Source organism: Heliangelus exortis, chromosome 18, assembly GCF_036169615.1.
Source record: "Heliangelus exortis chromosome 18, bHelExo1.hap1, whole genome shotgun sequence".
Taxonomy (NCBI): domain Eukaryota; kingdom Metazoa; phylum Chordata; class Aves; order Apodiformes; family Trochilidae; genus Heliangelus; species Heliangelus exortis.
The window spans coordinates 8,387,259-8,412,518 of NC_092439.1; the positions used below are offsets into that span (position 1 = coordinate 8,387,259).

Genomic DNA, 25,260 nt, shown 5'->3' on the forward strand with positions numbered 1-25,260 from the left:
GGCAGGACAGTTGCCCGCCTTCTCTCTTCAATACTGAGTCTTGTTTATAACTAATTTAAAAATAACAGCATAAAACCCTAGGGCAAATCATATACTTACACTAAGATACTGAAATGTACATTCAAGATATTGCAGAGTTTGCATGCTATCATGTACACGGTTCAGAGTGTCAAGTGCTGGTATCTGCTGTGCTTTCTGCACACAAACGGGATAACCTTAGTATTATGAATCAGTTGTGGAGAGTGACTAATGAAGTAGAATAAAATATGTATATTTAAATTTATATTAAATTACTACAGTTTATGGTTACTGCATATGTAAATCTATCAATTGTGGCATTTGTTTTAACTAGATAATAAGCACTTTAATTTTTCGTGTGTTTATAACAGCTGCCTCATTGTTTCTAACAATGGTCATGTTAATGTTACATTTCTGTATTCAAACTACGAAAAGGAAATTATGTCGTTTAGTGTGAAGGTCTTTATCTAGCAGGAACGGAAGAGATTCATCTATTGTATTAATCTTCACTCAGATCGTTGTGATTTCCTATTGAAAGGAATCTGTCATCTTAGTGTGTTTCAAAAAGTGCATGAAAAATGTGAGGTGAAGGGGGGGAAGCAGCATGGGTGTGCTGAACTGGATTGTGAGTTACAGATTCCGTCCCTGATACCGAAGCCAGTTCTGGGCAGGGTACACGCCGAGGCAGCGTGTTCCTGTGGGAGGGGGTAGGCCATGGCCGGGTGCTGGGGCTTGGTGGTGTGGATGCAAGCAACAATTAGCTACTAATAAATAATTAACCTTCCCGGGGAGGGGGCATGCAGACAGGTTAAAGGACGAACATATTGTAACAGCGTGTGGCCGCTGGGTGCCTGGAGCACTGGAACCCGTAGCTCCCGTGAGCCAAACGCGCGTCTCTCGTTTCACCCCCTCCAGGCAAATGGATGACTTTGTGCGAGCACAGATCTTAATGACACCGTCTGCTCTCTCCAGCCAAGCAGCAGAGCGTTCACCTAGCAGCAAACGGGGACTGGCTGCTTCTTTCTATGCAGGCTGGAAATTCTTTGCAGCCAACTACAGAAATAGCAGAGGCGCCGGCGTCCCCGCCCTCCCGCCCCGGCTTGCAGCACGGCGGAGGGGCCCCAACGCCCGTGTGTGTGTGTGTGTGTGTGTGTGTGTGTGCAGGAGCAGGTGGGCCCCGCCGTAACCCCGCCCCGCGCGGGTCCCCGGCGGCCATACGGTGATGGCAGCAACCTCCGTGCCAGAGCGGGCTCTTTATTGGAGGAGGGGGCTGTCAATCCGCGGCCGAGCAAGCCCCACTCGAGCAGGCTGCTCCCATGGTCTGATTCTGGAGCTGTGGCCGGTTGCAATGGGAAGCGGCGTCGGAGGGAACAAAGTTTGCAATACTTGGGCACTTGGTTTCTCGTGTCCTTGATGCCCGTGGCAGGAGCCGGTGCCTGAGAGCAGCGGGCAGACAGGCGGCTGGAACGCCTCGCCGGTTTGCTGTCGGCAGTGCTATCGCAAACTTTCAGCTATTTTAATGTACTAAAATCCAGGATTTTTATTATCAGCCCTCCCCACCCCCATCTCTCCTAGGTAGGCGACAAATATTTTTATTCTGTGGATTAGAGAACTTTTTGCATGGAAATTTACTGATTTCTAAGTGGTCTCCGTTTCGGGGAAAGGGAGAAAGGATTTCTTTTCATCGCAGTTTATTTTTGTTTTCTGGATCACAGGATTTTTGGAGCTATATGGAGGGATCTCAGGATGGTGTGCACCAGGAAAACCAAAACTTTAGTGTCCACTTGCGTGATTTTGAGTGGAATGACTAACATCGTCTGCCTGCTGTACGTGGGCTGGGTCACCAACTACATTGCCAGTGTTTATGTGAAAGTGCAGGAGCCGATCTCAGAAAAAAAGTTAGAGGAAGACAAAGGGGACACTTTAAGGATTATAGAAAGGCTGGACCATTTGGAAAATGTCATCAAGCAGCACATCCAAGGTACCACTTTACCCCCCGCTTGCTTTCCCTCCCCTCCCCACCGCTTGCTGTGTGCAGTCCCCATCCCCTCCCGGCGCGTTAGTGGTTTGTGCGTGTGACATGTGTGTCGCGGTCGGGGAGAGCCGTTCAGCCCGGAACAGCCGGGGGCTGCGCGGAGACTGCGGAGCGGTGGGAGTCCCCGGCGGTCCCCGCCCGGAGCCCGTGGCGAGAGGAGCGGCAGAGGCGGGCGGCGGCGGATGGGGGGGACCTGCCCCGCATCCTCCCTCCTCCCGGGGTGGCCTCCGCCACCGGAGTCGCGCCCGCCCCGCGACGAGTGGCCGGGAGCGGCGGGGGCTCGGTGCCGGGAGGAGTTGGACGGCGTAGGGCTGCGGGGCGACTCGGCGCGGCCCGGGCAGCGGCAGCAGCCCTGCCGGGCTGGGTTCGGCCTGGTGGTGTAATAAACCTGTCCTCAGCTCCCTGCCTGTCTGTGTCTTGATAAAGTAGGGTTCCGCGGGCACGATTCGGCGTGAAGGGCAGGGGGGAGCGTCTTTCCATCTTATTGTAGTCGTCACTGGTTTGTATTTTTTGTTTTTATTGTCCGAAATGGGTTGCTGCGAGGTGAATTTTTGTTCTCCTCCTGCTGTAATGCTGACTGCTGTGAGTCCGTGTCCGTCCGGCTGTGCTCAAGGCTTCCCTTAGTGCTACTGTAGTGCTGGGAACCTCTTGGGATTGTAAGTGCGGCAATCTCTCATTTGTGTAATGCCTTTTTGATTTATTCTCCCTTTAATGGGAGCTCTGGGAGAAGGGTTGAAGTGGGTGAGCAGTGGGTGGGAATATAATTATTTACTGGGATTTTGGGATTTTACATGACTTCGTTTTGCTGGGTAATCTGTAGTATATTCCTTTATATTTTCATCATCTGCATGGCATCATAGTGTCATTTCCTCAGTCTGCTGAGTGGGTGGGATAGTAAGGAGGCTTAGGATAGGGGAAGGCAAGAGGTCTTATAAAAAACAGAGGGACTATCTTGGCTTCTGCATAACCTCTACTGAATGCTCAAATCCCAGTTCTTGTTTTCTCCTAAATCTGAAAATGGAGAGCAAACTGGTAAAGAAATACTTAGTGGCAGTGCAAAAAAATCTCACTGGCTTCCAGGAAGCTTCTTTCCCCTAGTGTTCTGGGAATATGAAAAAAGGTGGAGAAGGCAGGGTGGCTAAACCTGTATGAATTTGGCTTCCCCTGCTTGTCAATACATGTAAATTTGCAGCATTATTAAAGTCCAGTTACTTTGTTGTGACTTGTATTCATATTTTTTTAAAACATGATGCAACACCATTCAGTTTATATATGCGTTCATTTATCAGCTATGTCATGTCTTGCTATTTTGGGTAAATTAGTCAAATACTACTTTCTGGGAGGACGAGTTACAGCAGTATCTGCAAGTTTTAAATTCCCTCATGCAGTCCTTAAGTTATTCTTGATAACTGAAATGGATTTTTAAAAGGAATTATATTCTTGTCTCTGTGCCAGTGGAGTGCACTGTGGAAGCATGTATGAAGTCAGGGTTTTTTCTAAATTCTCTGTTAAGAGTTAGATATGTAAAATTAATTGACTTGCTGTATGAGGCTGAAGCACAATTCCTCCAGGTTTGTTGGTATGAAACTCCAGTACTCTTTTTTTTTTTCAAGGAAAATTAACAATGTCCATATCAGCATGTTGTTTTGGTCAGTGCTCTTTTTCAGAGTAGTAGATAAAGGTACATTTTAGAGTATAGCATGGATTAGAGCATGGACTTTTTTGGGGGTTTTCTTGGGACTGCGAACCAAACCAGATGTTGTTTTCCTTAAATACTATTTGTACACAAGTTGAAGAGTCTTCTAAAAGTAATGAAGTGAACAGCTTGGTAATAAGTACAAAATATATTTAGTGGGAAGAATAAAGTTTATGGAGTTCTCAGACTTTATTGAAACCAATTAGTCTTTAAGATAAAATAAAAATCAGATATTAATATATCTATGTGTGTGCAAATTATAATAATTGGGGTTCACTAGGAATTCCTATGGTAGACATTGCAGAATAAGATGTTACTTTAATCAGATTTCGCTTAGAACTGTGTTATGCTGTGCATTCTGGGTTATGTTGCAAAATTCCAACTGAAGTTGGAGTAACTCGAGTAAACTCCCACTGAAGTAATATCCCAGGATTGACTGGGTTTGGGATGAACTTGAAGATCATCTTAAAAAAATTATAAACTTGAGATTCATTGCCATAGATTTGGGTACATCAGCTGTCCTAATGGTTCTGGACAAGTTTATGAAGGTTACCTGTAGTTTTCTATTAAACTTTTCCTTGGACCACTTTTTTATGTTGGAGAGAGGTGTCAGGAATTCATATTGACCAGTTCTGCAGTGCTGAACAAGCATGAAATTAGCACATTCCATAGGATGTCGTGCAAATACCAGAATGCTTTAACTGCTGCATTTTACACATTACGCTAATGTCGTTTTAATTGTTTTCTGATTGAATTGTTTAATTAGATGCCACCTGGGAGTTTCTTTAACATAGAAATTGCAGTCTGGTAATATTTTATCAAGCATCCTGGAAATGAGAAGAAATGAGATGCCTTCATATAAAATGCTTTTTAAAGTATGTATTTTTAAAAAGACATTTTCATGGCAAGAAAAGTATCAGAGTGAAAAGATATTAACTGAGAAGTTCAAAGAGAATGAAGGTATGCATGCCTCATGTTCAGAAAGAATAGTAGTATAGAGAAGTAAATACTGGTACTTGGATATTGGCCAAGAATGGGAACATTTGAATGCACAGGTATATACCATATTGCACATCTTGCAGTGCTGTGCATTCACTCTTCTGTAAATACTGAAGGATAATAATTTCTCTGTGCACATTTCTGGGTGCTGGAAGTGGAATAAGAACATCTGTCCTGCTCTGTCTTAATTGTACTTATCTGCTTCCTTCTTTACTCATTATGTCTTAATTTATTGCATGTAGCTGATGGGTGTGCTGTATGAGAGTTGCGCATCATAATATGCATGACTGGAATGCATAGATAACAACTTCCTTGTCCACATGGTAGAAGAACCAACAAGAAAAGGTGCTGTGCTGGATTTTATTCTCACCAACAGGAAGGGGCTGGTGAGCAATGTGAGGCTCAGGGATAACCTTGGCTGCAGTGACTACAAAGTGCTAGAATTTAAGATCCTCAAGGCAACTAGGAGGATATATTCCAAGCCTGGACTTTGATTGCTTCAAGGATCTGCTGGCCAGAGTACCATGGGATGAAGCCCTGGAGGGAAGGACCGCTGGTCAGTATTCAAGGATCACCTTCTCTGTGTCCAGGAGCAAAGCATACCAACAAAGAGGAAGTCAGGAAAGAATGCTTGGGAGATCTGCCTGAAGAAGCAGGGAGCATGTGGATGTACTGGCACACACAAAAAGACTTCACAAGCAGGGGAAGAAAGATAGAACAGGAGGCATATAAGGAAGCTGACCAAGCAGCAAGAGATCTGGTTAGAAAAGCCAAAGCTCAGTTAGAATTAAATCTAGCCAGGGAGATCAAGGGGAATTGAAAAAATTTCTGTAGGTAGGCTAATGGTAAAAAGATTAGGAGAGGTGTGGACTCCCTTAGAAAGGAAACAGAACTGGTGAAAAGTGATATGGAGAAGGCAGAGATTCTCAATGACTTCTTTACCTCAGTCTTCACTGACAGGGGCTCCAGACACCCAGAGTCACAGGAGATAATGGCAGGGGTTGGAAGAAAGAACTGCCCAATGTAAGGATCAGATTTGTGACTCTCTGATGAACCTGAAAGTGCACAAGTACATGGGACCTGGTAGGACACACCCCCAGGTACTGAGGGAACTGAGGGTGTATGGTAATGTCATGGAGCAAATTGTGCCTGGCAAACCTGATGGCCTCCTATGAAAAGGTCACAACATCAGTAGATAAGTAACTGATGGTCTCCAAGCTGGTAAAATATGGGTTTGAGGGATGGACGACTTGGTGGATAAAGAACTGGCTTGATGGCTGTACCCAGAGAGTGGCTTTCAATGGGTCCATGTCCAAGTGGAGGCCAGTGACGAGTGGAGTCCCTCAAGCATCAGTAGTGGGACCAGTCTTGTTTAATATCTATGTTGGTGATGTGGACAGTGGCATTGAATGCACCCTCAGCAAGTTTACTGATGACACCAAGCTGTGCAGTGTGGCTGACATACTGAAGGGAAGGGATGCCATCCAGAGGGACCTTGACAGGCTGGAGAAGTGGTCTCATGCCAGTGTCATGAAGTTCAACAAGACCAAATGCAAGGTCCTGCATCTGGGTCAAGGCTGTTTCAGTCACTGATACAGGCTTTGTAGTAACTGGCTTGAGAGCAGTCCCGGAGAACAGGACTTAGGGGTTCTAGTGGATGTGAAGCTCAACATGAGCTGTCACTGTACAGTTGTATCCCAGAAAGCCATCTGTATTCTGGGCTGCATCAAGAAGACTGTGAGAGATTCTTTCCCCCCCCCCCCGATCTTTAGTAGGAGGCATGTTTTATGCTAGCCTGCAACCGATGTAGAGAAACCTTTCATTTCCATTTTCTTTTGAGTTTGCAAAAAAGATGGTGTATTTTTTAAGTTCAATTGGTGTTTCTTTATGTATGTGAAAGAAATGAGGAAAAGACCAGATAGATGTTCTAATGGAAAATCTAGAACTATTGCACTGTATTGCCAGAAGGTATACTTCAGAAGGGCTAGGGTTAATCAGTATTGTGTTAAATGACGTATCTGTGATTCCAAGCTAGGATTTGAAATCAGTTTTTCTCAATTTTATTTGGAAAGAGTATGTTCTGTTGAATTGACAAGGAAAATTCTTGATTCAAAAAAACAGTCTCACTTTATTAAAATCAATACAAGAGTGCTTTAGATAGATCACAACAAATCATTCATCTTAATAATGCATCATGCATTAGCAGTGTCACTAAAAGGCTGCCCTAAGTTGCGTTTGCATTTGGAAGGTCATCTGATTCCAAGCAGCCTGCCTGCTCACATGTGTAGTTTGTACCAGTGAGGAGCCAGAACTCTAGCAAAAAGGGATTATGTAATTTTTTTCTGGATTGAACCTTTTTCTTGAAAAGTTGTGCTTTGGTTAAGCTGATAACCAGTTAAAACACCTCATGCATGCATTCTTTTCTATTGTGCAATGTCACTTTAGTATTTTCCCGCATTCCTAGTTTTAATCAGATAGTGTTTGCATTCCAGCATTATTTTAAAAATTATGAAATCTGAAATGAACTTCCTTGCCCTCTGTGCCCCCACCTCCTACCTTGGAACCTAAACAGGATTTACAAATTACATTCACTTAATAAATAGAATAGATCTGAGTTAAAGTTGTGAACACACAGTTTGTTTCTGGATCAGTTGAATCAATCAGTTGAAGCAACTTCTCATAAGCAGAATGCCAAGTACTGTCTGGACTTAGTTGAGAAAGTTAGAAGGATGTATGTGTTAGCTCTAAACCTGCTGCTTAGAGCGATTTACTCTGGGGATTTACTTCAGCTAATGTTACTTACTCTGTAGCAGATGTCTAATCACCCTCTGTCATCAATTAGGAGAGGGAGAAATCTCCAGTGTTTGGCTCATTCTCTGTGTCTTGGACAGGTCTTAGGGTGGAATTAGTTGCTTTCAGAAATTATTTTTTTTTTTAGTTTGGGAACTATGTCAATCCTGATTCTTAATTTTAGCCATCTAAAGGTTTGCATAAGTAGATCCTGTGTTTGTTATCTACTCTTTATTTACTTCTTCATCTCAAGCATGAGGAAGAATGTAGTGTATAAACTTCTGGTTTGTCGTTGCTATCCTTTGCGGTCTGGCTAGCTAGCTGGATTCCATCAAGTCAGGCTCACTGGGACTCACATGGCCCCTCCACCATGTCTTTTACTCACATGGTCCTTTCCTTTTACAAATAATTGTAAAATCATCTTATTTTCCCCAAGCTCAAATGCAAATAGGTGTGTTTATCACTCATTGCAGTATATTTGCACAGTAGACAGTAGCCCTGGGAACGCAGCTCTTGCTCCATCACAGAGGACCCTATATTCACAATCTCTGAACAAGCAAGGAGATCTGCTGTCCCAAGTCTAATTGCAAGTGAAGGAGCTACTTGGATATGTAAGACACAGAGGATTAATCCCATTATTTTTTCTCTTTAGGCTTGTGACTTCTTGAGTCATTCTAGATTGCTGCATGTCAGTGCAGATTAACTTGTATTTAGCTTTCATGTTCTTCCATGCTTAGGAATGAGTGCACTAAAGAAAATCCTAGTACTGTGATTTCAGTGAGAAGACTCTTAAATTGCTGTAAAATAAAAAGCATTGCTGGAGTTCAGGTATTTCAAGGGCCATCTGTTGAAGACTTAATGATACTGGTTAGGTTGACTGTGGATTGATAATTTATTATTATTTATTAAAGTTGTGGGGGATTTGTGCTTTTAAGGTATTCAGTTACTTTGTAATTTTATTATTTCTTGATGCTGCTTCCACGGAGGATTTATTTTGCCGTAGTTAGGACACAGTGGCCAAAATGGAGTAGTAGTAATCTGGCCTTACTAAGGAAATTGTATGTTATTGCTAGTGATCAAATGATTCCTTTCATGATGAAAGTTGCTTAGTGTTTTTGTTTTGTTTTCTTTTTTAAATAAGTCTTTTGAGCCAGAAACAGGAAATTTTTATTTGGCTACAAAGTGAGATTGAATGGCAGTTTTGTGGCTAGGAAGGGAATTGACCTGGATTCTGTTTCCTTCAGCCTACACAATTTTTGTAGTTCATATGAAAGTCTTCAACTAAAGGTTAGAAAATTAATTGTAAGCTGAGCCTGGAAACTGTGACTACTGTGCCCTCCACAAATTCTCTTATTGCTAAGCTGGAGAATTTTGACTTTTCTTTCTGAAAAAGCTAATTTTTGTTGATGTTTGCCATCTCTTCGTAATGGCACAGCTTCAGTGGAAAGAGTGCATTGCATACTAACATCTCTGACCAGATGGTTAATGGGCTGTGCAGAAATTAGAGATAGCTGTTCTGCTTAAGGTTCTGGACTCAGCTTGGTCCTTCATTTATGCTGGCTAGGTGTCACTTTGGAAAATGTTGTTCAGGTTGATGCAAGTAGCCAGCAGCTGTTCAGCCATTCAAGCGTAGGTCTTTTGACTTTCTGCGAGGCTGTTACGCCCATTTTAGTACTAACAAGTGGTTTTTTTATCTACATGACCAAAATACAGATAAATACATAGGAAAAGAAACCATATAGCAAGATCTGGCTGCTGGGAATTGTGTATAATGTGTGAGATCATCTTGGTCCCAGTCTCATGCTCCCCTATGGTGATATTTGCCTCAGCAGTTCAGTGTCAAAAAACATTTTTCCACTGTGGCCTGGGGCTGATCATTACCTGCCAATTAGCTGTTCTTGCATTCAAGGGCAGGAAAAATGTGACATGTGACTTCTCTCAGGGTCTGAAAGTATTCATAAGCTGCTGTATGATGGGATAAGCTAATATTATCCATCTGAAAGTCAGAGAAAGAGAACCACAGAATAATTCCTGTTGGAAGTGATCTTTAAGATCATCAAGTCCAACCCTTAACTTAGCACACTGCCAACTCTACCACTAAACTATGTCCCTAAGCACCACACCTACATGTCTTTTAAATACCTCCAAGGATGGTGACTCAGCTACTTCGCTGGGCAGCCTTTTCCAGTGCCAGACAACTCTTTCAGTAAAGAAATTTTTCTTAAAATTTAATCTAAACACCCTGGGCATAACTATTTCCTCTTCTTCTATCACTTGTTATTTTGGAGAAGAGAACAACCCCCACCTCACTACAGACTCCTTTCAGATAGTTGCAGAAAGTGATAAATTATTTTCTGAGACTCCTTTTATCCAGACTGAACAATCCCAGTTCCCTCAGATGCCCGTCATAAGACTGGTTCTCCAGACCAGCTTGTTGCACTTCTTAGAACGTGCTCCAGCACCTCAATGTCCTCCTTATAGCGAGGGTCCCAAAATTGAACACAGGACTCAGTGCGCATCCTCACCAGTGCTTGGTACAGGGGGACAGTCACTTCACTAGTTCTGCTGACACTGTTTCTGATATGAGCCAGGATGCTATTGGCCTTCTTGGCCACTTAGGCTCATATTCTCCCAGGACTTGACAAATCCCCTTGGTCTTTTTCCACTGGGCGGCTTTCCAGCTACTCTTCCTTAGCCCTGTAGTGTTGATCGGGGTTTTTGTGACCCAAATGCGAGATTTGGCACTGAGCCTTGATGGACCTCATTCAGTTGGCCTTGTTTAAGATATTAAACAGAACTGGCCCCAGTACTGAGCCCCAGAGAACACCACTTGTGATTGGCTGCCAGCTGGATTTAACTCCATTAACTACAGTTCTTTGGGACCAGTCATTCAGCCACTTTTTTACCCAGTGAAGTGTACACCCATCCAAGCCATGAGCAGCTCATCTCCAAGAGAATGTTGTGGGAAGCTGTGTCAAAGGATTTGCTGAAATCCAGGTAAATGTCATCCACAGCCTTTCCCTCATCCATTAGGTGGGTCACCTTGTCATAGAAGGAGGTCAGGTTCATTAGCAGGACCTGCCTTTCATAAATCCAGACTGGGCCTGATTGCCTGGTTGACCTTTACATGATATGGAAGGAAAATCTATGGTGTTTTGAAAAAAATAATACTGGGCTCAGATCTTGAGTAGCTGTCATGAAGATAGCTTAGTTGCCTTCCTGAGGGTGATGAGGAATCCTTGGTTGCCATTAAAACAGTCCAGGAACTTGTTTATCAGCCACAAGATATGTTGTTAGCTCTGCCTGGCACAGGAATTGGAGACTGGACTTGTACAGTGTACTGTGTTGTCCTGGGAGTGCCCCCGAGTCCAGAGTGGATACTGTGTTACTCTCATAAAGTACTGCTGGTAAAAAGTGAATTTACTGGTCTATATAGTGTTGCTTCCTTGCCTGTGACAAGCCACAGAAGCAGTTTAATTTAATTCTGTGTTCAACAGGAAGGTCTTGTCATCAACATTATACAATAAAAGCACCAATAAGCTCCTGAAGTATGATGGGATAAGTTAATATTAATAATTAATAATTAAGAGCAACAAGGCTGGTGAAGGGACTTGAGCATAAGTCTTACGAGGAAGGGCTGAGGGAGCTGGGGTTGTTTAGTCTGGAGGGGAGGGGACCTCATCACTCTCTACAGCTCCCTGAAAGGAGGTTGTAGCCAGGTGGGGGTTGCTTTTGAGTGGGACAGTGTGGACAGATATGGTGAATAGACACTAAAATTGCTGGATACCTGAAAATCTATTCTCTTTCTTCATACTATCATTGCCATTAAATTTATTTTGAGTACAGTTATGCAGTGCAGATGTGTACTCTGTGTAACAATATTGTTTCTGTTTTCTTCATAAATTTTCTCTGCTCTAATAGTGTTTTGTAACCAAGGTGCTATTTTTAACATAGTATCCTGAGTTTCCTGAGGCAAAAGCAGAGATGTTTACGAGCCAAAACCTTGACTGTAAATATTACAGCTCTCCAGCACCTCCTCTGTTTTGCTTGGAAAAGGAACAAATGAGAATATTCTAATTATTCTTTTTCACTGTGAAGGTGGAAGGTCCACGTTGCTGCCTTGAAATTTTCTGCCTTTAAAATGCCAGATTGTGTCTTTTTAAATCCATACTGGAATATTACTATATTCTCTACTTAAATTATATGCATTTTAAAATTATTATTTCTTTTACAGGGATGGTGTGGCAGCTAGTTGCTGTACTAATGTGTATTAGAACCCCTGCCTTGGAGATCTTTGTATCTATGGTTAAGATGTGCAGGAGCTGGGCAGGAGAGGAGTGTACAAAGAATTGATATGGCCAAATTTATACTGAACGTTGGTGGCAGGTTTGACTTACTGCCAGAGTTGCTTAGATGAATCAGACAGAAGGTGATTTTCTCCCATCAGTAACAGCTCAGAGAGAGAGAGATAGAATCCTGCAGCAGATAAACTGTCATCTAGTAGCCATGACTGTTCTTGCATCATAGATTTTGGCCTCAGTGATATGAGTTTGAGGCTAATGTGGGCTCTGAAGTACAATATTAGCTCTCTCTCAACATCCATGTTAGAATTAATGTGTCTTAGGTAGCACATAACTGCCTAATTCTCTGATAGTACCTTGAAAGTATATGATCTCAGGGACTGTGTCAGTCATGTTGGTGTGGGTGTGGAAATCCTATTGTAATTTTGGTTTTGCCATTTCTTACTTCCTAAGTCAAACCCCTTATTTTAAATGTGAATGCTTTAATTTTCTTTTATTAGAGTTGTTGAAATTGATCTCTAAGAAAAGAGGCTTTGTATAAGCAGCTTTCTGAGGGTTGTAAGAAAAAGAGTATTGCTGCTTGTTTGTTTTATTTTGTTTTTTCTTCTTAGATAAATAGCCATTCTAGTCTTCATTTTAGGGAAACTATTGAGTTTCCACTAGTGGTAAAATTGGTGAGTGTCTCTGAAGTTGAAAGTAGTGGCACACTATTTGTGATTCTTTTCTGAAATACTCTTATTTTCTTGTCACTCTCAAAACCAATTTCACATCTACTTGATCATTACAAATATTTGCTTATGTTAATTAAAACAAAATACTGTGTTTAAAGATGCAAGACTTAAACTATACAAAATAGACCTTTTAAAATGTGGAGTATCTTCAATGAAGCAGGAAATACTTGGCTTGCATTCAGTCAGGATATCATAAGCAAGATGCTGGTCTTGGCTTCAATATTATATCAATGTTGGTCTCCAATATTACAGTAATGTATTGGTATCTCAATTCAGGTTGGATTATTGTTTCAATTCAGGTTTTTAAAGAGACAGAGGAGTTTGTACTCTGACTTTACAACATGATGTCAGCCATAAGGCATTATGACATCATTAAACTTAGATGTAATTGAACGAGATACTTTAAGCTTGTGTTAAGCTAATATTTTCACATTGCTGTAAAACTGTATAAGATTAATTTTAATTTCAAACTGTTTGAAATAAAATGAAGCAAACCAACAGTAACAACCCCACCTCCAAGCTCCAAAGGGATGTATAAAACCATACATAATGCCAGGATCTTATTGCAGCCTTTCATTACTTAGTAGGGGCCTATAAGAATCACAGAGGTATCTGAATCTAAACTTCGCAGAATGGTCATGGTGTGAAAGGACCTCTGAGATCACAGACTCCAGCTGTACACACCCAAAAAAACCCACCAAAAAACCAAACCCAAACACACCACACACACTCCACCAAATAAAACCCACACAACACCAAACCCAGCCCCTGCAATCTCAGCCACTAGAGCATACCCTGAAGTGCCTACCACATCTACATGGTTCTTAAATACCTCCAGGGATGGTGACCCAACCACCTCCCTTAGCAGCCTGTTCTGGTGCCTGATCACTCAATAAAGAAATTCTTACAGATATCTAATCTAAACCTTCCCTGCCACAACTTTAGACCATTTCCACCCGCCACCTTTTAGGTAATTATAGAGGGCAATGAGGTCTTCCTTCAGCATCTCTTCTCCAAACTAAACATTCCCAGTTCCCTCAGCTGCTCCTTGTATCACTTGTTCTCTAGGCCCCTCACTAGCTTGGTAGCTTGACAAACTTTTTAGAAAATGTGTAATGGTTTTAAAATAAAGACTTTTTTTTTTTTTTTTTTTTTTTTTTCTTAGACTAGATATAAAGAAGAAATTTTTTACAGTGAGATGGTGAAAAATTGGCGCAGTTTACCCAGGGGGGTGGTAGATGCTTGATTCCTGGAAACATTCAAGGTCAGGTTGGATGGTCTTCTGAGCAACCTGATAAAGTTGAAGATGTCTCTTCTTGCTGCAATAGGGTTGGACCTTTAAAGGTCTGTTCCAAACCACATTATTCAATGATTCTTTGATTTTATGAAGGCTTTTGAATTTATGCTCTTAAAAAATCAAAGCCAGAAAAAACAGTAGCAAAATGACAGAAGATTTATGTTTGGATAGATCGTTCCCACTTGCAGCTTTCATTTCTCTAAACTCCGACATTGTAGCAGCAATCCCTTTAGTAACATGTTCATCTCATTGATATAATATTATACTTCAATATAAATGCAATTCTATCAACATGCATGAGTTTTTCAGCACCGTTTATGTATTTCCTACATGAAAATAGTTTTAGAAGCACCCTCATAGTGCAAATTCTGCTTTTGTATTTTCATTTAAGTACTGAGAAAAAATTTTCATGCAAATGAATATTGAAATATATATAAAGTATTCTCTATATAAGACAACAGTGTCTCTCTATAAATATTTGTATGTCTTTTTAATGGCTACACTAATGATCTTTAAGTGTTGTCTTGAAAGTGTGAAGAATCTTTACCATCACCTCATATGGGCTGAAATGGAAGAATTTGTAAATAGTAATACAAGCACTGAAGCAAGAACTTGATTAGAGCAAGTGGGAGCATGTTTGCATAGCATCTCATTATGCTGACAACAGGAACCTACTCCTGCCATCTGGAAATGGCAAGGACAGAAGAAATGCCTGAAGTGCATTAGAATCAGGTTTTCAGACAGTTATTTTAGCTTTTTCTGCAGTCATTGAGTAATAGCTGATGGCTAGAATGAAGCCTACACATTTTATCACTTATTAGTGGAGACCATTTTCAGGATGATTGACTGCTGTAGAAGTAGGGTGATACTGGGTCATAGAGTGAATGAGGAGCCACACTATTGCTTTCTCGTTTGTGAAGAAGTAAGCAAAGATAGAGCTTTTTATGTTGCAACTTCTATTCCTTGAGTATAGATCTTTAATTGTTTGGTCCTGGATTGTTATTTTGTGATCAAAAAATAAAGCTACTGTGTGAGAATTTTTTTAATTTATGAAACTCAAATTTCTTGTCATGAGGAAGCCCTTTAGAGCAAATCTGATGTCATGGTCTATGGAACATTCCTTGCTGTAACAACATGTCAATATATTTTTGTCTGATTGACAATACGAAGGAAATGCCTTTGATTTTGTAAAATTGCATGTGATTTCTCAATGCTTCTTTTGGGTCTATTAAAGCTTTTCGGCCTTGCCTAAAGACATTAAATAGCAAGCCATCTTCTTGAAATAGATTGGGAACATTCCTGAAAATTAAAATAAAAAGTTTTAAAGTTTAGTCTAAATGTATTTCAAAGACTATTCCTATTTGTGTTCTGAGACAATGAGGAAAACAAAAGTTTCTGTTAAGATGTGGCAAAAGGTTGCAATACTGGTATTACCTTCCTGCTGTGGAGAAAGAGACATTGAACATGGTAGAAAAGCACACTTCTAGCAGATAATGCAGTGTAAAAGCTTCATTTCTAATTCTGTCCCATGTGGCTGTGTTTACCACCTGTATCAGTTATACAGGAATTGGTGGGCAATCAGCCATTCAGCTGACTCAACTTCAGTTTACCTGAAGTTCTTGCTCTGAATGCTTTCCTCTGATGGATTCTCATAAATTGCTGTCACTGCCATGCTGCATTAATTCGTACACCTGAGGTATTGTGGTGCTTGGAAGTAAGAAACATGTTCTGTGCAGAACAGTATAAAAAGCAATAACTCGTTTCCTCTGTCTCCTCTCTGCTGTCACCATAGAATTCTGCCCTGAGTACCCAGCGGGACAGGTTGGGATCAAGAAGGGTGGCTTTTATTTGCCTTAGATCTGTAGAATTAGTGTTGTCATATCACCATGGAAGTGACAAGAGGGTGGGCAAGAAGGGTTGAAGTATTCTCAAATATAGAAGAAAACATAATTACTAAAGGGGTTATGTAAAATACTGTGTCGAATTACAGGCAATGCAAACATTTAGCAGTGTGCTCGCTACAATCTGTTTTTGAAAGTTGTGCTTAGGCACCTACCTGCCCAGGCTGTTTTTGTGTGTCAGTGTATAGCCACATAATTGGCTGTATTTACAATGTACATGGTCCAGAGAAATCTGGGAAATTTAGCCATGATGATAAACTGTGACAGTGCAAGGTACGAAAAAAAAAAATGATAAAAATATGATGTAGGACGTAGCAGCTTTGCTACATTAAGCTGGCAAAAACCCCCATATTTTGACTTCTAAAAAAAAAGTTTATAATATAACTTTTTTACTATCTATTTGACGTTCATGGTCTGAATTTGTACAGTGACTTTGCATTTGCCTTTCTGCTATTTGATGAGAACAGATGTTATTTCTTCCAAGTCCTCGACACCTGCAGCTGGCAAAATTCCCCAAGCTCATTCAGTTAGCATCCAACAAGCAGGGCAAAGTCAAGCAATTTGCCTATGAGGGCCATTTCAATGCAAGGTGAAAAAAACCCCACCCCTTTCACTGGATTTTTTATAAACTAAAGACAAATCCTACTAATTTCATCAAAATGAATAGCTGTATTTTTTAAATTAAAAAACAAATTTCAATTTGCAGCAGCAAATTTACAAAGCCTTACTAAGGCCATTCTTAAGTACATGAAGTCTGTAAAGCTCAATAATTTGTTCAAGACTTGAAACATGATAAACCATAATTTTTTGGTCCTTCTTAGGAAGGAAGATGCACAAAAGCTCAAAAGCTTCGTCTTGGTTGGGTGTTTTCTTCCACTGAACTGCACACGGTTTAAATGCAGTGCTTTAGTCATTCTTGATTTACACTGGAAAAAGGTGAAAGCAGCAAGATGGGAATTAGCCCTCCAGAGGAAAACTGATGAGGTACTCAACAACTCTGGCATAGCTTTAGTACTTTTGGCACAGTCTCTCCTTTCCTGCCATGTCTGGAACTTGCAGTCATCTCTAACAGCATGAGTAATATTGATTAGTAGGAGGCATTGGCTAAAGAAACTAAAACATTTAAATTTCCCATCTTTCAGTTCAGACTTCTTAAAGGGAAGTCATGTAATATTTGCAATATTTGCCTTCAGGAAAAGTGAGGCCCAAGCATGTTTTGGCCACATAACTTTTCCCAGCACTTTGCAGAGTACCTGGTTTCAAAATCTCATGTCTAGCAGTATTTTTTGGTTTTTTACTGTTTTTGTTGTGTTTTTTCTTTTGTTTTTTACAACTTTTCTTAATAGCTCCAAACCCAAAATATAAAGTAAATGGGTTAACTAGAATGTCTCTCTGAAACACATTCAAGTTAATTCTACTTCTTCAACATATTTCCTTTCTTTAGTATTACCTTGAAATCTGTGAGCTTTCCTTTTTCCAAGCTAGCTTAGCCCCTGGTGAGTTCACAGTCTCTGTATAGAACACAGACTCTGTGTGTAGATTGGATCTTTTTTGGTTGGTTCTCCACAGACTTAATGTCTTAAATGTTCTATAACTTTTGTAACCTAATTGTCTACACCCTCTTAGTCTGCTGCTCTTTACCAGGCAGAATAACTGTGTGGTGCTTGACCAGGAAGCTTGCTTTTATTGTAAAAAAGAAGAAAAGGGCAGGGTGGACATGGGCACGTTTGAAGGCTTGCTCTGTGTGCCAGTTAGTGCAGTTGTCCCTCTCCCCTACATACCCATATGGAAGATAGAGCACCAACAAAATTGCTGACTTTATTGTGATACTGTAAAATTATTTGCGTTTGTGTATGGGTCTTTCCAGTTGTGCCAGTTAAGCTCAGAATTTTATGTTATTTGTGGTTATTTGTGGAATTTTGTTATTTGTGACACAAATGCTGTCAAATCAGCAGACAGTGTGAATAAAACCCTTTAAATTATAAATTATGACAAAACTCGTGGGTGTCAGAGAAGTAGGCTTTCACTGTCGTGTTGTTTAGGAACTCATAAATCCCATTTCAATAGGTCTCTTAAATACGTTTTGAAAAATTTTTACATCAGTCACTTTGAGGTCTCAGTTACTTAACCTCCTTTAATGCATGTTACCTTTTCAAGGCAAACAGAAAATAAAAAAATCTTAAGCTGCTAAAGATATACCTTAGAATTTTCCCCCTACAGGGGTTGCAGTTCAGATGAGAGAGACCCTGTCTCAGTGCTACTTTTCCCTATTGTCTGTATGTCTATATGTATACATATGTATATAGATATATTTGTCTATAGTCCATAGTGTATTTAAGGATAAATTAAAAAATTAAAAATTTATGTGTAAATTGATGCTTCTTTGGGATCTGTGATCTCATTGAATATTAAATTTTGCTGCTGCCCTGCTGTTTACAAACTCGGCAACAAACTTTACGGACAGACGTTTAATTTCTCTTGGACTAAATAATTCAAGAGGAATTATTCAGGAGAGGAGTAATTTCCCTGTCCTGATACCTGCGTTTTCTAATTCCTTTTAAATTAAGGTCAGCTTTATAGGACATGAAAATACTTCTAGTGTAGACAACAGTTTGTATGCTAAGGTGCAAACACAGGCCCCTGGATCAGTCTGGAGGGGAATTATAATACCTGTCTAGATCTGCAGTTCTTAGTTTGCAGAAAGCTAATTCCAGATTTCAGTTTGGATCTCCACAGCCATTAGAGCGGGATCATTATTGCTAATAGAGTGCTCAGTTACAGGAAAGATGTGTCTGGTGAAAGCCTGCCACTTTGAATGACTGAGATCTGGATCAGTTCTTTCAATTAATGGTCCTGCCTCCTTTTGATATTACTGGTGGTTTTACCAGCAGGTGTGGATGATTTTTCTTTCATTCTGGCACAGGTGACACATTTGACTTACTGAGATGATTAATATCCCTGAACAAAAGCTTCAGTGTTTACTGCTCTAGAAGGAGACATGTCAAATCCAATCAGTCATTATTTTTATGTGGCAAATTGTGTTTGGGATACATTATAATCAGCTTGTGTATGAATATTTTTATGAAACAAAGCACAGAAACTTGACACTGTTTGCAGCAGGAAGATAAGCATTGTTACATTTTTAATAAGTGCATATTTTTGCTTCAACAATGGTTATTCTTTATTTTTGTTAGGGTTTTTTTGTTGTTGTTTGTTTTTGGGGTTTTTTTGTCAGAGGATGCATTTATCTCCTCTCGCTTAGGCACTGAGGCTGGCCATTAGGGGCCCTTCTGTTGTTCTTTTCTATTACTAGGTAAGATGAACTTCCTTTTCGTGCTTGGAATTGCACAATGAATACTACCTCATACTTCTTAGAACAGTAGATAAGAAATAAGGCTTCCAAGAAAGGAAGTTTGCTCTCTTTTGTTTTATTTAAGGCAACTTTTTATGGTACCTTTTGTTATGATATGGTCTTATTCTACCTTTTTTAATTTGTGTGCTATTACAAGGTGGTTAAGCAGGTACATTTTTAGGGTTGTGTTACCATGTCCTGTTCAGAAAAAAATTATAATTGTGAAGTCCAGCATAGCAAGGGAAACTCTGATAGTCCCATCAGTTTCTGATGCTGTCAACTCTGATACTTTATATTACAGTGGCAAAACTTCAAGTAGCAAGCTTTGTATAGATACCAGTTGTCTTATTGATGATTGGAACCTCTAAAAAAAATCTCATTGGCTGATTACACCATGTTTCTTTTGTAAAGCATATACTTTCTATGATTTTCTGTAACTTAATTTAGAGCTATAGCAAAGGTTTTCTATCTTGGTAGGAGAACTTCCTCTAATGAAATATGAAAAATCACAGTAAAGGCAACAAAACTATTAAGAACTGTAATAGTGCTATACATGAACAAGATTTCCTGTACTTTAGGGTAAGCTGATACTTATAACAGTAAAATCAAATCTAATTCATGCCTGAATAAGAATAATTGCCTAGCAACTCACTCACAGAAGGCAATTGTTTTTCTTTTAAAATTCCACTTCCATTAATTTCTTTGCATGTAGATCACCAGAAGATTCCCAACAAATCAAACCCTTTTGTCTTTGACAAGAGGAACAATAAAGAAGATTCTGGTGTGTAACTAGAAATTTTTCTTAAAGGACTACAGGCTTTACACGTAAGACTTCAAGGAACTGCATTTTAAAAGGGCTCCAGGTTAGCATTAATTTGACACAGTAATGACAGATGTGAGTGGGGTAAACAGAAATTCTTATGTATGAATACGTAATCTCTAAAACCCACACACCAATTTTTCAAGCAGTGTTTGACCTTAATGTATATTATTGATGGAGTTTTCAACCCAGAAGCCCTGTTTAATTATTAAAACATCCCTCTCCAGGAATCACCAACTTTCAATGTGTGCTTAGGTACAGAAACTCTTTCTTTCCTCCCACTGCCTCTGAAATCTCTGAAACAGTGACCTATAGGCCTTCATCTGACTGAGATGGTGTTTACTCAGAACTATAGTATAACTTATAGAAGAGCTGGGCTGCCATTTACTCTGTTAATATTTTAACCCCATTAAGCTTGTACTAATGGCTTCTGTTCCTTGAACACTTCACTTCTAATGGAATAATTTAAACTATTTATTCTTCAGCTGTCTCTATTGTATGCCTTAAGGTACAAATAAAGACAAAGGTGTCAGCTCTTTGTTCTGCAGATTTACTCCAGAAGTGTTTTTGTGCAATTCAGAATAAGTATTCCAAGTCAAAGGAATCCTCAAATGGGCTTTACTGAGAAGGGAACTTAATTAATAGAAATGCTCATTCTTTACATCCAGTTTGTCGTCCATGCATAGAGTTTCCCTTAATGACTCCAGAATATGAGCATCCAAGGTGTCCATGTTTGATTCTTCTGATCTGGAAAATGTGTGCTGTATAAGATTAACCTCCTCTCATGCACAATTCCCTACTAAAAATTATTTATTTAATTTTATTTTCATTTTATTGACCTGGAAGTTTCCCAGACAAGCCATTTTGTCTTCAGAGTCTTGTAGTACTTTACTCTTTCTTTAGTTCTAGTGACTCCTGCAATCATATAATCCTACAATTCAGTATAATGTGCTCTACTATGCATTTTAATAGAAATTAGTTCTGCTCTGACCCTGCTGTTTTTCCAGACCAATTTGTAGCCGGTTCCTGAAGTAATTTTAGGAAAGCTATGACTGGAGCAGTCACTGTTGAGTTTTTAGGAAACAGAAAAGCCTGGGTAGCTTATTCTGTATATTCAAGATTATTAATAAAATACAGTATTTTCTCTCTTCTTACAAGTTTTCCTCCATCAGTCACATAAGAATAAGAAAATTAATGAGTGTGCAGAACATAGTTAAAATTTATTATGTTGGTGGAATTAATGAGTTCATCTTACCCCTGAAAGGCAGTTAAAATTGAGAGGATAAATGTTAGTCATTCACCTTGAGAAAAAATCACTTATTCCCTTACAGAAATGTCCAAGGTAAACTTTGAAAACATTTTTATGAAATAACCATCTTCAGAGAGAATGCCAGTGCAGTGTTTCTACAGCTTTATTTACTTGTGCAGCTGAGCGGGAGAATGAAAGAAAAATATCCAGGTCCAAACAACAAAATGGAGAAAACCACATACCACATACTTTCTTTCTAGTGCATTCACTGAATCAAATCAATAGTTTTACTGTGATATCATACAGAATTTTGACTGAGTTTTTTTAAGTCGATCCAAGTTAAGAGAAAAAAAGAAAAACATCCCACATCTACAAACTTGCCCAAGAGTCTCTCTTCTTTTTTGACTTTTTGAAGGCTAGAATGTATTTTAATTTTAAAAGTGGAATTTAACCTGGATCTGTTTTTGAATTTATTTCTTCTGCTGTGAATGCATGGTAGAGTCATTGGTTGTAGTTTGGGAACAGTACATAGAGCAGTTTTCCGGGTATGGCATGAATTTAACTCTTCTCTGTTTTATTGCTTGCATGTATGAGGTTCATAATGATTTGCTGTTCTAGGCAAGTGTTGAATTAACATTATCAGTAGGAAAACAGTGTATTGGTCTCTCTTGTACTGTATGTTGTTGTCCAGTAAGAGGAAAGAGGGGGAGACAAGTCTCAGTTCTGCAGAGGGTCTTCTGTTCCTCTGTACTCTTCTTTCTTAAAGTTTCTATGAGACACAAACCTACCTTAGTGCAAACTTCTGTAGAAAGACTCCAGTGAGAAAAGTACCTGGGTCTTTTGCTGTTTCTTTGCAAAAGACTGCTGAATGTTATCCTAAATGATTGAATTTTGCTTGAAAAGATCATGGAAATGACAAAGTCTCATTTTTAAAGGAAGTGTATACTTAAGTGCTTCAAACTAATACGCTTAAAGCTGGAGTGCACTTCCCTTACCAAGGTGATTGTTTCTGCAGGTGAAGGGTGGCTGTATGAAGTTACCGTGTTGTCGCTTCTCTGGTAGTGTGGGAAAAGTGAAAATGGTAAGCTCAAGGGATCAGGACCCTTGATTTCAGTAGGAAGAGCAGATTTTGGCTGTAATAGGTACCATAGGTAATTGGGATGGTTGCCATCCTGTGCTTATGTAATGGAAAAAGGCATTCACACGCACTGAAAACACGTTAATTAGGCCTGAGTCTCTAGGGCCACTGATGTGGTGCCTTTCACAAACACTAAATGATTTGTGTGTTCCATTAAAAAAATGAAAGCAGGAAAAAATAATACAAATTGAAGTAAAAAAAAGAAAAGGGCATTTAAATGCTGCCATGTAGAAGGAATAGTAAATGTAATTGCAATCAAAAGGTTATGTGGCTTTTTTTTTTTCTTTTGTAAAGGTTTTATCTTAAGTCCAAAATGGGACAAAATGCTTCAAGTATGAACAGTTTCACAGACACCTGAAAATTTCTTAAGGTTGTATTAGTATTTTGTGTGTCAACTCTTACCTGTTGCAAGGTACTGTTTTAGGAGTCACGATGACTAGGAATGTACTATATTGTTTAAATTCTACTTCCAATAAGGAGTGCCTGTTGAATTGTTATGTTTGATGGGGCTAAGAAACACAAGCTCTTTCTGAGCTTTTTTATGGAAGAAAGTGTGGTTGTAAAAGTTTTTTAGGCCAGGAACAGGTTATGCTCTTTGTGTATAACATTAAGGAACAATAGCTTACTCTTCATCTCTGTACCAATACATGGTAGAATGAAATTGTCCCTGACAGTGATGAGGACTCCTGGGCATATTGTGATACAAATAAACAATTTGTATTAAGAAGTAATTCTGTACAGTTGGGACTTTCCTGTGAAAATCTTGAATCGCCACCTTTTGGTAGATGTTTTAAGGCAAGAAATTATCTCTAGTTATTTCAGGGACAGGTTGGATGGAGCTTTGAGCAACTTAGTCTAGTGGGAGGTGTCCCTGTCTATGCAGGGGAGTTGGAACTAGATGATGTTTAAGGTTCCTTTCAGCTTAAAGCATTCTATGATTATGGGATTTTTGAGGATGGCAACTGCAGTTGTTTGGGACTTCCTAAGAGCTGCTTATCACAAAGTGTTTTTTATCTTGTGCCAGCCATAACAGTTGTTAGTGAAATGAAAGATGTTAGAAAGATTAATCAGATTTGCTATCCTCTGACTTTATTGAATTTCTTACTTTAGACAGACAATGACTGATGGACTGACCTTGTCTCATGGTATTTTCTGTAGATTAATGTCCTCTGCATTTTTTCTCCTTCTTTCATCCTTCAAGTCCTGCTGGCTGTCAGTGCATAGAGATATTAATGGATGTTAAGCCCTTGAGATTTTTATCCTGGCCACAACTGAAAAGTATAAAATCTGAGTTTCAAATTCTTGTAAAATATAATGCCTCTATAGACAAAGTGGGGAAAAATGCTGTGGTTGATGCAGAGTTTCCTTTTGTTTGCTTTCCTCCTGAGTGTTCTGTGTTGATACTCACCTCACTACTGCAGTCATTGTTTAGGTAATTGGGCAGTGCTAGCTTGTAGCACCTGCCATTTCCAGACTTCTGCCTTAATTAAGCAAACGTGCATTTACCCACAAGGAGGCATGAATTATCAAAGAAAATTAGTTTTAATTTGTTGCTACAAGTTTAGCAAACTGAAAAATCAAATCCTTCCTGTTTGCAGAATAGGCTTGGGAAGGAAGTGGTTTCTCTAAGGAAATAATTCAAAGCCCAGGACCTGTCAATATTTTTACAATGTTTATTATTAATAAAGTCAAGGGGAAGAAACCTATGACTACATGTTTGATTTTTAAAGGAAGTTCAGGTTGTTTGTAAAATATTACCATTACTCTTATTAACAGAATTGGCACTAGCCTCCTGGCAGCTAAGGCTGTCAGCACAAAAATAAAACCTGGGCTCTAATCATGCTTACAACTGTGTAAGGCTTTACAGATGGCTGTACTTTGGGTTAACTGGCATTGCTAGATAGGAGGGTAGGATGGAGGAGTGGCTCCTTCCATGTAGCTCTTTGCTGGCAGCAGGTGGGATTGTTCTGGAATCAGCCCAGCCTGGTGGGAACATGGGTCTGTGATGTGACAGTCTCTCCATGATGTAACTCTTAGCTAGGAGAGCATGAAGGCTGTGCTTCCTGCTTAGGGCTTCAAACAGTCATAATTCAAACCTTCAAGACTAATCCAGCTCTCAGTGGGAGATTTTTCTCAGCTGCAGTCTAACTTCAGATCTTACTCTACCAAAAGTAAACCGAATCTCAGCACAAAAGTGCTCTAAAGTAGATCAGTCATCCTCCTGGTCTTACAGGACAGAACTGAACTGATAATTTGTACAAAATCTACGGTGAACAAAAGTATAGGATGTCACTCTTAATGCACTCCATATTCTTAAATGAAATAATACTTTGTTTAAAAAATTCCTCTAATTTGTCTCCCCTTAAGAAAGATGGTGATAGCAATGTGAATAGAAAAGAATATTAAACCACTCTTGCCTTCAAGTAGTTGATCAGTAGTTTGCATAGAGGTGCAAAAACCTCACAGACTCAACAAAATGTATGTGAATGCAGTTTGATGAATAGAACAGGCTTAGGGGAGGATTATTGTATGTGTGGTGCACTCTGTGCTTTTCTGCTGTCAATCAGTGTGGCTAGAGGGAAGATTATTAGATAATAATCATGTGGACTTTTCTTGCAATCTGGTCTATCTCTGGTAGGAAAATCACTTCAACTCTATTCCTTGCTGTGTTGTGCCTGAAAGGGCAGAGAGAATTTATTTTGGCTTTGGTTTAGTCAACATGGGATGGGTGGGTGGCAAATTTGATGATTTCTGACCCTTCTGAAAGCGCTGTTCTAAGACTCTGAAGAAAGACTGGTACCATGATTATGGATCTCCAGTTTTTCTTCCACAGAAGGGCTTGTAAAATGATTTGTATTGTTTCTAGTTTCAAGTTCACTTCTAGTGGTTGTCTTGTTATCTCACATCAATTGGTATAGTTCAAAGTGTACTCA

The 25,260-nt window shown here is 39.6% G+C and overlaps 1 protein-coding gene across 7 annotated transcripts in view; it reads left to right on the forward strand.

Annotated features, from left to right (window-relative positions):
* Positions 1-25,260, forward strand: part of GALNT18 (polypeptide N-acetylgalactosaminyltransferase 18) — a 207,454-nt gene that overhangs the window by 59,253 nt on the left and 122,941 nt on the right. For 4 of the 7 annotated variants that reach the window (XM_071761896.1, XM_071761893.1, XM_071761894.1 and 1 more), the window contains one exon: positions 1,734-1,999. The exons of 1 other annotated variant lie outside the window; for it this stretch is intronic. In XM_071761896.1, the coding sequence (XP_071617997.1) occupies positions 1,765-1,999 (235 nt within the window). In that variant the 5' untranslated portion in view covers positions 1,734-1,764. Of the gene's footprint in view, positions 1-1,158; positions 1,594-1,733; positions 2,000-25,260 lie in introns of those variants that run through there. 2 more of the 7 variants (XM_071761898.1, XM_071761897.1) reach the window with 2 other exon arrangements.